Consider the following 12,041-nt stretch of genomic DNA (forward strand, 5'->3'; position numbering starts at 1 on the left):
AATTGTAGAACTATTGATAATGAAGTATAAGCTAGTATATCATGGTGGTTAAGAGCACAGATCCTGGAGCCAGACTGCCTGTGTTTGAATCCTGGCTTCCGTATTGTATGACCTCTCTGTGCCTCAGTTTCCTCATTTATAAATGTAGGGTAATAATAGTACCTACCTTATAGGGTTGTTATAACGCATAAATGAGTTACTGTCTATACAGTACTTAGAATAGTACTTGGCGCTTAGTAAGATCTATATAAGGGTTAACTATTATTATTATTATCATCCCAGTACACAGAAATAACTATGATAAATTGTTGTATATTCATCCAGACTTCATTCTAGGTGTATATATTTACATTATATACACATACCCATATATACATACACACATATTCTCATGGGTAAATATAGATGTAGTTTGTATTAAAATTGCATCATGCTTTATTTTTTTGGTTGTCTCAGCACCATGTATTATAAACATCTTTCCATGCCATTGAATGAAATAATGAATGCTAAAACAAGAATCAGATACATTTGTTCTTAACTAGTGATAGCATGACTCCTTTTGACCAAATACATGAACATACACTAAGAAATTTCTTGGAGCTATACCAAGAATTTGAAGTCCCTATAGATGTTGATATAGCTTACTTAAATGGTTGTGTGGACATTGATATATCCCACCTAAGAGTATTGTTATTTGTCTGATATGTTTTAAAAAATCATATTCAATATTTAAAAATATTTGTCTGCAGAGCCAATATGCAAGATAGAATGCTGTTTCTAAAGTGTCTTTGTGGGAAAGACACTTAATATAGTTCTTTGTAAAGAAGAAAAATGATCTGTAAAGAGTACATTAGTTATTAATAGAAATATTTGTTCCTCTTCCTCTTTCTAGCATTTCAGGAGATGTTTCACAAAGCAGAAGAATTCTTCTCCAGAGTGACAGATAGCGAGATGGATGAGATGGACACGTCAGATACCCAGTGGGGCTGGTTTTACTTGGCGGAATGTGGCAAGTGGCACATGTTCCAGGTATCTCCTCTCCTTGATTTAGCAGAGGGATGTAGAGTCACTTAGCATCATCTTGCTGATGTATAAAATGAATATGGATGCACAACCTGAAAAAAATCAAACCTTAAGGAAATCAGATAGCTTAAAAAAAGAAAAGTTAGAAATTCTAGTCCTTTTCCTTTTCTTTTCCCCAGGTTTTCACAATAATATATTTAGAAGAAACAGTGTGTGTTTACTGTGTGTACAGAGGGCAAATGTGACTGAGAGTTGCATGGTATCAGTACATCTGAGCAACTCCAAGTTTGATTTGATGGACAAAGAGAAAGGGACAAGAACAAGTCCATATAAAACACCTTCTGTATGCCAGGTATTATGTTAGGTCCTGTACATGTATTTTCTCCTTTATCCTTACAACAACTCTGAGGCAGATACTAATACCCTGTCTTACAGTCAAGGAAAGTGATACTCAGAAAAGCCATTTGTCCAGGGCCACATAGCTAGTTCATGATTAAGCTGGAATTTGAAGCCAGACTCCAAGACTTGTGTTCTTTTTTTACCTCACAAGGCTGCTTAAAGAAGATTTAATTTGAGCCACTTAGGAAGGTGACTGTAAAAAATTGTAATAATTTTGAAAAAGTGACTAAAACCAGTTATTGAAGTTTCTTTGCTGAAAACTGGGCTTCAAACTGATTGTTCCCAGTTCAGTCATGGGTGACGAAGTGAAACCCAAATAGACCTGAATTTTTAAAATGTGGGTGAACCAGAACGGGAAAAATTATGAGCTGAAGCCCTGCTAGAAACTTAGTCTCCCTCTTAGAAGACAAGGGCAGTGTGCACATTGCATAGCAACCAAATCTCTCAACTGGCAGAATTGGAAACAGCAGTGCCCCGCTCAGAGATGGTGGCCATCCGTGCCACTTTGAATGTGTGTTGCTCTCCACAGACCAGGCAGTAATCCAGTCTCTCCTATCAGGCTCCTGAAGGGGCTCACTATGGCTCTTCCAAGTCTCCCATTCCAGGGCTAAGACCAGTAATTTTTCCTGTTCCAGTTATTGTTCTGCTTCACTCAAATTTTAAAAATTCGAGTCTCTTCTGATTTTGCTTTGGCATCCATGACTGAACCAGTTTGAACTGGTTTGAAGCCCTGCCTAAAGATCCTTAAACCATTTTTAACATGCTGACTTAGCTGCCATTCTCCTTGTATGTTGGGAACAGATTAGTAAGTTTCCCTGGTCCCTCCATTCTCTGTTTCTGTGACCACAGTACCACTTCTGTGGCCAAGCCGTTAATGTGAACAGCTGGTAAATGAAACTTTCTGGTTTGTCTTAAAGCCGGATACCAACATTCAGTGTTCAGTTAGCAGTGAAGATATCGAAAAAAGCTTCAAAACAAACCCTTGTGGCTCCATTTCTTTTACTACTTCCAAATTCAGCTACAAGATAGACTTTGCAGGTATGTTTTTTTCCCTAATAGTTGTGTGTTTTTAGTATATTGATATGGTAAAATCTACAGCTCTGAAGATCAGGATTAGTTGATTTATTTGCAGATAGTGAAGTAAATCCTTTTCATAATGTACAGAATACCTCTCTACAAATTCAAGATTTAAAATCTCCTTGAACAACATTGCCTTTCATAAAGGCATGTTTATGTGCTTATAGATATTAATGTATGTGGAGGTTGTCATATATTTTGACTTTATGTAACTTTATGTAATGTTTCTCTTCTAAGGAACACAAAATATAGCTCTTATTTTATTCATCATTCCAGAAGTCTTGTGAAATAAGTATGAGCCTTTTTATTTTAAGGATCAAACTGAGAGGCTAAGTGACAGTCAAAGTCATATAGGTAGCTGTGATAGTTTCAAGACCAAAGTTCAACTGAATGACCCCTCTCCTGGTACCCTTGCCAGAAAACGATTTCTTTAAATGAGTATTGTCTTCTGCCATTTTCTGATTTCTTTGACTCTTTCACATATTAGCCAGCTAATTGGAAATCAGCCCTACTTTGAACTTCACCATGATAAAAATATTGGCATGTTTTTAGGTATCCCATGAAAAATCTTTTGGATTCGATCCTTTTGGTTTCAAGCTGCTAGCTTTAGCTGTTTGCTGCTTAGAGCCAAACAAGACATGGATGGGAGGTTTTCTCAATAAGAGTGCACTTTGGTGCTACACAGCTCAGTGTTCTAGCTATTCTTCCTAGCTTCTGTGAGTAGCGCCTTATGGCACAGTTAGTCATGTGTTGTGGTTGAGGTAGGGGGTGAAACCTTAGGAAATTCCTTTGGATGCAGCAAGTCTCAGAAACGGTGAAGGGGATTCGTCCAGTAAGAGGTTGATGGAACCAAATATCTAATGGTTACTGTCCCACCAAAGTTGTTTCTCGTGCTGTTTTTAGTCTCAAGAGTTAAAATCATCAGATTCTTACTCCTGACTAACCATAACTTTTTTTTATGATGTTAGGCAAATAAGCTGCCTATAGAGACCCTGACATTTGTCTTTCTGCTGCAGTCTGGGCAGAAGGTGTCTGGTAGACATTTTTAGTCTTGTGTACAAGTGCTGTTTTTGGAGCAGTACTGAAGCAGAATGATATATACAGACATCAGGTTGCATTTAGAGGATGAAATTTATCAAAGAATTTGGTAGATAATTCAGCAAGCCAGGCTGAAAGAACATTGTCTAATAAATTGCATTTTTGGAAGCTTTCTCTCAGACAACGTAGTTTAATAGAAAATATCTTTTTCATAGAGGATGAGTTATATGTAATAACTCAAGTTCCCCAATGTTCTGTATAATGATACTGTTTTAAGGATGTAGTTATTAGCATTTCACATGTACTATTTAGTTATTAGGCCCAGCAATTCTGCTGCTAGTCAACTTGAGTTCTCCATAAAAAAAAGTAAACTCAAAATGAGGTGGCATAAGAAGGTACCACAGGTTTTGCTGCATGTGCTGAGATGATCTTGCTTTTTCTCTGCACTGTGGTAATGCCAGTGTTTGCAGAGTCTAGAATACAGAAGGGGCAGAACATGCTTTATACCTCTATACTAGCATTTGCCCAGGTGGTTGAAGCTCTTTATTTTGGAATGCAGTGATTTCAATTAGAGAAGATAGACTGTCTATTAAGACTTATTACTTACCTTTCTGGAAATGAATAATTTACCTGGTAAATATTCCCTTGGGTGAGGCATAGATGAAAAAACAAAATATTAGGCATACCTCGGAGATATTGCAGGTTCAGTTCAAGACCACTGCAATAAAGCGAACAACGCACTAAAGCGAGTCACACAAATTTTTGGGTTTCCCAGTGCAAATAAAAGTTATGTTTACACTATACTATAGTCTGTTAAGTGTGCAGTAGCATTAGGTCTGAAACAATAATGTACATACCTTAATTAAAAAATACTTCATTGCTAAAGAATGCTGACCATCATCTGAGCCTTCAGCGAGTCATAATCTTTTTGCTGGTAGAGGGTTTTGCCTCAGTGTTGAAGGCTGCTAGTTAGGGTGGCGGTTGCTGAAGGTTAGGAGGCTATGGCAATTTCTTAAAATAAGAAACAACAATGAAGTTTGCTGCATCAGTTGACTTTTCCTTTCACGAAAGATTTTCTCTGTAGCATTCGATGCTGTTTGATAGCATTTTACCCAGAGTAGAACTTGTTTCAAAACTGGAGTCAGTCCTCTCAACCCTGTCACTGCTTTATCAGCTAAGGTTATGTAATATTCTAAATCCTTTGTTGTCATTTCAACAATGTTCACAGCATCTTCACCAGGCGTAGATTTAATCTCAAGAAACTACTTTCTTTGCTCATCCATAACAAGGAACTCCTCGTCCGTTAAAGTTTTATCATGAGTTTGCAGCAATTCATTCACATCTTCAGGGTCTACTTCTAATTCTAGTTCTCTTGCTGTTTCCACCACATCTGCAGTTCCTTCCTCCACTGAAGTCTTGAACCCCTCAAAGTCATCCATGAGGTTTGGAATCAACTTCTTCCAAACTCCTGTTAATGTTGATATTTTGACCTACTCCCATGAATCATGAGTGTTCTTAATGGCATCTAGAATGGTGAATTCTTTCCAGAAGGTTTTCAATTTACTTTGCCCGAATCCATGAGAGGAATCACTATATATGGCAGCCATGTTGTTGTTGTTGTTGTTATTGTTATTAGGTACTGTCCAGTCGGTTCCAGCTCATAGCAACCCCGTGTACAAGGGAACGAAAACACTGCCCATTCCTGCATCGTTCTCAGAATCATTGTTGTGGTTGAACCCATTCTTGTAGCCATTGTGTCAATCCATCTCATTGAAGGTCTTCCTCTTTTTCACTGACCATCTACTTTACCAAGCATGATGTCCTTCTCCAGGGACTGGTCCCTCCTGATAACATGTCCGAAGTATGTGAGACGAAGTGTCACCATCCTTGCTTCTAAGGACCATTGTGGCTGTACTTCTTCCAAGACAGATTTGTTCATTCTTCTGGCAGTCCATGGTGTATTTAATATTCTTTGCCAACATCATAATTCAAAGGCATCAATTCTTCTTCCATCTTCCTTATTCATTGTGAAGCTTTCACATGCATATGAGGCGATTGAAAACACCATGGCTTAGGTCAGGCACACTTTAGTCCTTAAAGTGACATCTTTGCTTTTTAACACTTTAAAGAGGTCTTTTGCAGCAGATTTGCCCATGCAGTGCGTCGTTTGATTTCTTGATTGCTGCTTCCATGGATGTTGATTGTGGATCCAAGTAAAATGAAATCCGTGATAACTTCAGTATTTTCTCTGTTTATCATGATGTTGTTTATTAGTCCATTTATGGGGATTTTTGTTTTCTTTATGTTGGAGTGTAACCTTTACAAAATGTATTTCTTAAATAATAAGACTCGAAAGTCAAAATTACTCCTTGATCCATGAGCTGCAGAATGAATGTTGTGTTAGCAGGCATGAAAACAACATTAATCTCCTTGTACATCTCCATCAGAGCCCTTGGATGACCAAGTGCATTGTCAGTGAGCAGTAATGTTTTGAAAGGCATCTTTTTTTTTGCACAGTAGGTCTCAACAGTGGGCTTAAAATACTAAGTAAACCATGTTGTAAACAGATGTGCTGTCATCCAGGCTTTGTTGTTCCATTTATAGAGCACAGGCAGAGTAGATTTAGCATAATTCTTAAAGGCCCTAGGATTTTTGGAATGGAAAATGAGCATTGGCTTCAACTTAAAGGCACCAGCTGCATTAGCCCCTAACAAGAGAGTCAGCCTGTCCTTTGAAGCTTTGAAGCCCAGTATTGTCTTTGAAAGTCCTAGATGGCATCTTCTCCCAATATAAGGCTGGTTTGTCTCCATTGAAAATCTGTTGTTTAGTGTAGCCACCTTCATCAATTATCTTAGCTAGATCTTCTGGATAACTTGCTACAGCTTCTACATCAGCACTTGCTGCTTCACTTTGCACTTTTCTGTATGGAGACGGCTTCTTTCCTTAAACCTCATGAACCAACCTCTCCTAGCTTCAGACTTTCCTTTTGCAGCTTCCTCCCCTCTCTCAGCCTTCAAAGAATTGAAGAGAGCTAGTACCTTACTCTGGATTAGGCTTTGGCTTGAGGGAATGTTGTGGCTGGTTTGATCTTCTATCCAGACCACTAGAGCTTTCTCCATGTCAGCAATAAGGCTGTCACTTTTTTATTATTTGTGTGTTCACTGGAATAGCACTCTTAATTTCCTTCAAGAACTTTTCTTTTGCGTTTGCAGCTTGGCTAACTCTTTGGCACAAGAGGCCTAGCTTTTGGCCTGTCTCAGCTTTTGACATGCCTTCCTCACTAAGCTTAATCATTTCTACCTTTTGATTTAAAGTGAGTGACGTGTGACTCTTCCTTTCACTTAAACACTTAGAGACCATTGCAGGGTTATTAATTGGCCTAATTTCAATATTGTCATGTCTCAGGGAATAGGGAGGCCAGAGGACAGGGAGAGAGATGGAGGAATGACTGGTCGGTCAGGACATACGCATTTATTAAGTTCGCCGTCTTATATGGGAGAAGTTCATGGTGCCCCGAAACAATTACAATAGTAGCATCAAAGATCACGGATCACAGATCACCATAACAGATATAATAACAATGAAAAAGTTTGAAGTATTGAGAGAATTACCAAAATGTGACAGAGAGACACGAAGTGAGCACATGTTGGAAAACTGGCGCCGATAGACTTGCTGGATGCAGCATTGCCACAAATCTGCGTTTTGTAAAAAATGCAATATCTTCGAAGTGCAGTAAAGCAAAGCACAATAAACCGAGGTATGCCTGTAATACCTTTAGTCAGTTAACTAGTTAATTTTTTATCACTAGAGTCTTTTATAGAAGTATTTATTGGGCCTAACTAGGTTTTCTGTATTTTTGTGTAGATACACAATTTAATGAATTTACAATTTAAAGATGTACAATTTAAAGAAAAGGCAAGAAGTGTACACATTTTTGAAATTCTATGAGTTTTCTAAGTTTTATAATGAGAATGTATCCTTTTTTATTATTTCCAAAATTTGTGAAAAGATCACAGTACATATTTGCACTTAATAAACCAGCCAAAAGATTTAATACTATGATTTTTTTTCCCTTTCTGGTACTCTTAATTTTCCTAAGATTAGAACTCTTGTATTTTAGTATCTGTTTAGCCTCTTAAGTGTAATACAGAGGCGAATACACCCTGCATACTGAGCAGTGTGTGACATTAGCATCTTTATGTGTGAGCTGAGATGGAGCAATGAAGCTGTGCTCCCTTGACACTTTTATGACGTGATAAATAGATACATGGTAACGTATCCTTAATATACTCTGCTTGTCAGCTACTCCCAAAGCACCATGACTCCTGATTATCATGTGGTGTTGCTGAAAATCTTCATGACAGTTTATAGCACAGTATGTTTCTATGACTTATCTAATATCTTTGTCTTTGTATACAGAAATGAAGCAAGTGAATCTCACCACTGGAAAACAGCGATTAGTAAAAAGAGCCCCCTTTTCTATCAGTGCTTTCAGGTATTGTAAAGAGAATAGGGGTAGAAAGAGTGGGATTTGGAGAGTGTATGGTTTTCTTTTCCTCTCCCTTCCCTTAGTATTTGACAGAAAAAGAAATAAACTGAAAGTCTTTGGTAGGTTATTTAATAATCTTAATATTGATCTTTTAAATATTGAATCTCTTATTTATTGAGAAATAGCACTGTCATTGTTTTCTGTCAGTGCTTTCCTTTCCTGTTTTTTTTTTTTTTTGCATCGTCCTTTGTATATTTATATTGTTCGATTCTTTAGAGCACTTTGCATGTTTGTAACAAATTGCCTTATGGTCCATGCTATAAATCCTTAAAATAACTTACTGAGATAAGTCTGAATTATTGAAGAACCATCCATTTATTTGGGCCATAAATCCAAGGCAGCTTCCTACCTTGTCCCCACCTCCGTTGATCCCCACTGGGCAACTCCTAGAAGTGATTTCAAGCCTAAAGTGACTAAAGAAGTCCTGAGGAAGATGGCAGCACAATATAACAATAGCACAGCTTCTTGTTCCCTGGATCTGCATTGCACATTTTCCTTTTTGCTCTCTGGCTATGAAAAGAGAAAGTATGCAAAGAAAGTAAATTCCAGGAGAGAATAAGTATTTATTTTTCCTGTGAATGGAAATGAAGGGAAGACCTTGTCTCCTATTAACTGAAATGATTCCGCAAGCACGGATTGAAATTCCTTTTGCTCAAATAATTTAAAATGAAACAAACAAATGCTAACATGTGAATTGTTGGGAATACTCATTTGCTACTTCCAGGGAAATATGAAAGAATTAGAGTAAAGAAAGAAAAATTTTAAGTTTCTTACAGTTTGTTTTGATTTATATTTTAGTATCATGATTTAAAAGTTATTCAAATACTTATATTATGAATGTTGTAGCATTTCTGTGAGATATGGGGGAATATTATTTCCTTACCAGCTATATCATATCCTTGTTCTTAAAGTACAAGGAATATAATAAAGGAATTACTTATCTTCAAAGAATATGTAATCTGGGAGAAAAAAATGTGACATCTGAATGGAAAATATTATTGTAATTGTGTGTTATTATATCTGGTATACATTGGTCCCACATGTCTGTCAGTTTGTTGTACTGTGGCGGCTTGCGTGTTACTGTGATACTGGAAGCTATGCCACCAATTTTCAAATACCAGCAGGGCCAGCCATGGTGGACAGGTTTCAGCGGAACTTCCAGACTAAGACAGACTAGGAAGAAGGATGTGACAGTCTACTTCAGAAAAAATTGGGCAGTGAAAACCCTGTGAATAGCAGTGGAACAATGTGTGGTATAGTGCTGGAAGATGAGCCCCTCAGGTTGGAAGGCACTCAAAAGATGACTGGGGAAGAGCTCCCTCCTCAAAGTAAAGTCAGTCTTAATGAAGTGGATGGAGTCAATCTTTCGGGTCCTTCATTTGCTGATGTGGCACTACTCAAAATGAGAAGAAACAGCTGTAAACATCCATTAATAATTGGAATGTGAAATGTACAAAGTATGAATCTAGGGACATTGGAAGTCGTCAAAAATGAAATGTAACACATAAAGATAGATATCCTAGGCATTAGTGAGCTGAAATGGATTGGTATTGGCCATTTTGAATCAGGCAGTCATGTAGTCTGCTGTGTCAGGAATGACAAATTGAAGAGGAATGGCGTTACAGTCACTGTCAAAAGAATATTTCAAGGTCTGTCCTGAAGTACAGTACTGTCGGTGATAGGATAATATTCATACACCTGCAAGGAAGACCAGTTAATACGTCTGTTATTCAAATTTACGCATCAACCGCTAATGCCAAGGGCGAGGAAATTGAAGATTTTTATCACATTCTGCTGTCTGAGATTGATCAAACACGTAATCACAATGCATTGATGATTACTGGTGATTAGAATATCGAAGATGATAACGAAGAAGGGTCAATAGCTGGAAAGTATGGCCTTGATGATAGAAACAACACAGGAGATCACATGATAGAATTTTGCAAGACGAACGACTTCCTCATTGCAAATACGTTTTTTCAACAACATAAACGGTGACTGTACACATGGACCTCACCAAATGAAATACATAGGAACCGAATCAAATACATCTGTGGAAAGAGACGATGGAGAAGCTCAGTATCATCAGTCAGAACGAGGCCAGGGGCTGACTTCGGAAAAGAACCACCGGTTGCTCATATGCAAGTTCAAGTTGAAGCTGAAGAAAATTAGAGCAAGTCCACGAGAGCCAAAGTACGACCTTGAGTATATCCCACCTGAATTAGCGTTCATCTCAAGAATAGATTTGACACATTGAACACAAATGACTGAAGACCAGACGAGTTGTAGAATGACATCAAGGACATCATACATGAAGACAGCAAAAAGTCATTAAAAAAAGGAAAGAACGAACCAAAATGGATGTCAGATGAGACTCTGAAGCTTGCTCTTGAATGTAGAGTAGCTAAAGTGAAGGGAAGAAATGGTGAAGTGAAAGAGCTGAACAGAAGATTTCAAAGTGCAACTTGAGAAGACAAAGTAAAGTATTATGGTGAAATGTGCAAAGACCTGTAGTTAGAAAACCAAAAGGGAAGCTTGACATTTCTCAAGCTGAAAGAATAAAAAATTCAAATCTTGAGTTGCAATATTGAAGGATTCTATGGAGAAAATATTGAATGGCACAGGAAACATCAAAAGAAGATGGAAGGAATACACAAGAGTCACTGTACCAAAAAGAATTGATCAACATTGAACCATTTCAGGAAGTAGCATATGACCAAGAGCCAATGGTACTGAAGGAAGAAGTCCAAGCTACACTGAAGACACTGGCGAAAAACAGAGCTCCAGGAATTGACAGAATACCAGTTGAGATGTTTCAGCAAATGGATGCAGTGCTGGAGGTGCTCACATGCCTATGTCAAGAAATTTGGAAGACAGCTACCTGGCCAGCCGACTGAAAGAGATCCATATTCATGCCCATTCCAAAGAAAAGTGATCCGACAGAATGCGGAATTTATCAAACAGTATCATTAATATCACATGCAAGTAAAATTTTGCTGAAGGTAATTCAAAAGCAGTTGCAGCAGTACATCGTCAGGGGACCATCAGAAGTTCAAGCCAGGTTCAGAAGAGGATGTGGAATGAAGGGATATCATTGCTGATATCAGATGGATCTTGGCTGAAAGCAGAGAATACGAGAAAGATGCTTACTTGTGTTTTATTGACTATGCAAAGGCATTTGACTGTGTGGATCAAAACAAATTATGGATAACTTTTCAAATAATGAGAATTCCAGAACACTTAATTGTGCTCATAAGGAACCTATACGTAGTTCAAGAGGCAGTCGTTCCAACAGAACAAGGGTGATACTGGGTGGTTCAAAGTCAGGAAAAGTGTGCATCAGGGTTGTGTCCTTTCACTGTATTTATTCAGTCTGTATGCTGAGCAAACAATCTGAGAAGCTGGACTATATGAAGAAGAATGGGGCATCAGGATTGGAAGAAGAATCATTAACAACTTGTGATACGCAGATGACATAACCTTGCTTGCTAAAAGTGAAGAGGACTTGAAGCAAAGACCACAGCCTCAGTATGGATTACACCTCAACATAAAACAGAAATTCTCACAACTGGACCAGTAAGCAACATCATGATAAATGGAGAACATATTGAAGTTGTCAAGGATTTCATTTTACTTGAATCCACAGTCAACACCTATGGAAGGAGCAGTCAAGAAAGCAAATGACATATTGTGTTGGGCAAATCTGCTGCAAAAGACCTCTTTAAAAAAGTATTGAAAAGCAGGGATGTCACTTTCAGAACTAAGGTGTGCCTGACCCAAGCCATGGTATTTTCAGTCGCCTCATATGCATGCAAACACTGAACAATGAATAAGGAAAACGGAAGAATTGATACATTTCAATTATGGTATTGGCGGAGGATATTAAATATACCATGGACTGCCAGAAGAATGAACAAATCTGTCTTGGAGTAAGTACAGCCAGAATGCTCCTTAG

General features: G+C 37.9%; 1 protein-coding gene across 6 annotated transcripts in view; it reads left to right on the forward strand.

The window, feature by feature from the left end:
• PARP11 (poly(ADP-ribose) polymerase family member 11) overlaps positions 1-12,041 on the forward strand; it is a 57,565-nt gene that overhangs the window by 25,852 nt on the left and 19,672 nt on the right. For 4 of the 6 annotated variants that reach the window (XM_023735671.1, XM_023735673.1, XM_023735670.1 and 1 more), the window contains 3 exons: positions 893-1,029; positions 2,340-2,460; positions 7,957-8,032. In XM_023735671.1, the coding sequence (XP_023591439.1) occupies positions 904-1,029; positions 2,340-2,460; positions 7,957-8,032 (323 nt within the window). In that variant the 5' untranslated portion in view covers positions 893-903. Of the gene's footprint in view, positions 1-892; positions 1,030-2,339; positions 2,461-7,956; positions 8,033-12,041 lie in introns of those variants that run through there. The other 2 variants (XM_023735675.1, XM_023735674.1) reach the window with 2 other exon arrangements.

This window comes from Trichechus manatus, unplaced genomic scaffold, assembly GCF_000243295.1.
Source record: "Trichechus manatus latirostris isolate Lorelei unplaced genomic scaffold, TriManLat1.0 scaffold00081, whole genome shotgun sequence".
In the NCBI taxonomy this organism is placed as follows: Eukaryota; Metazoa; Chordata; class Mammalia; order Sirenia; family Trichechidae; genus Trichechus; species Trichechus manatus.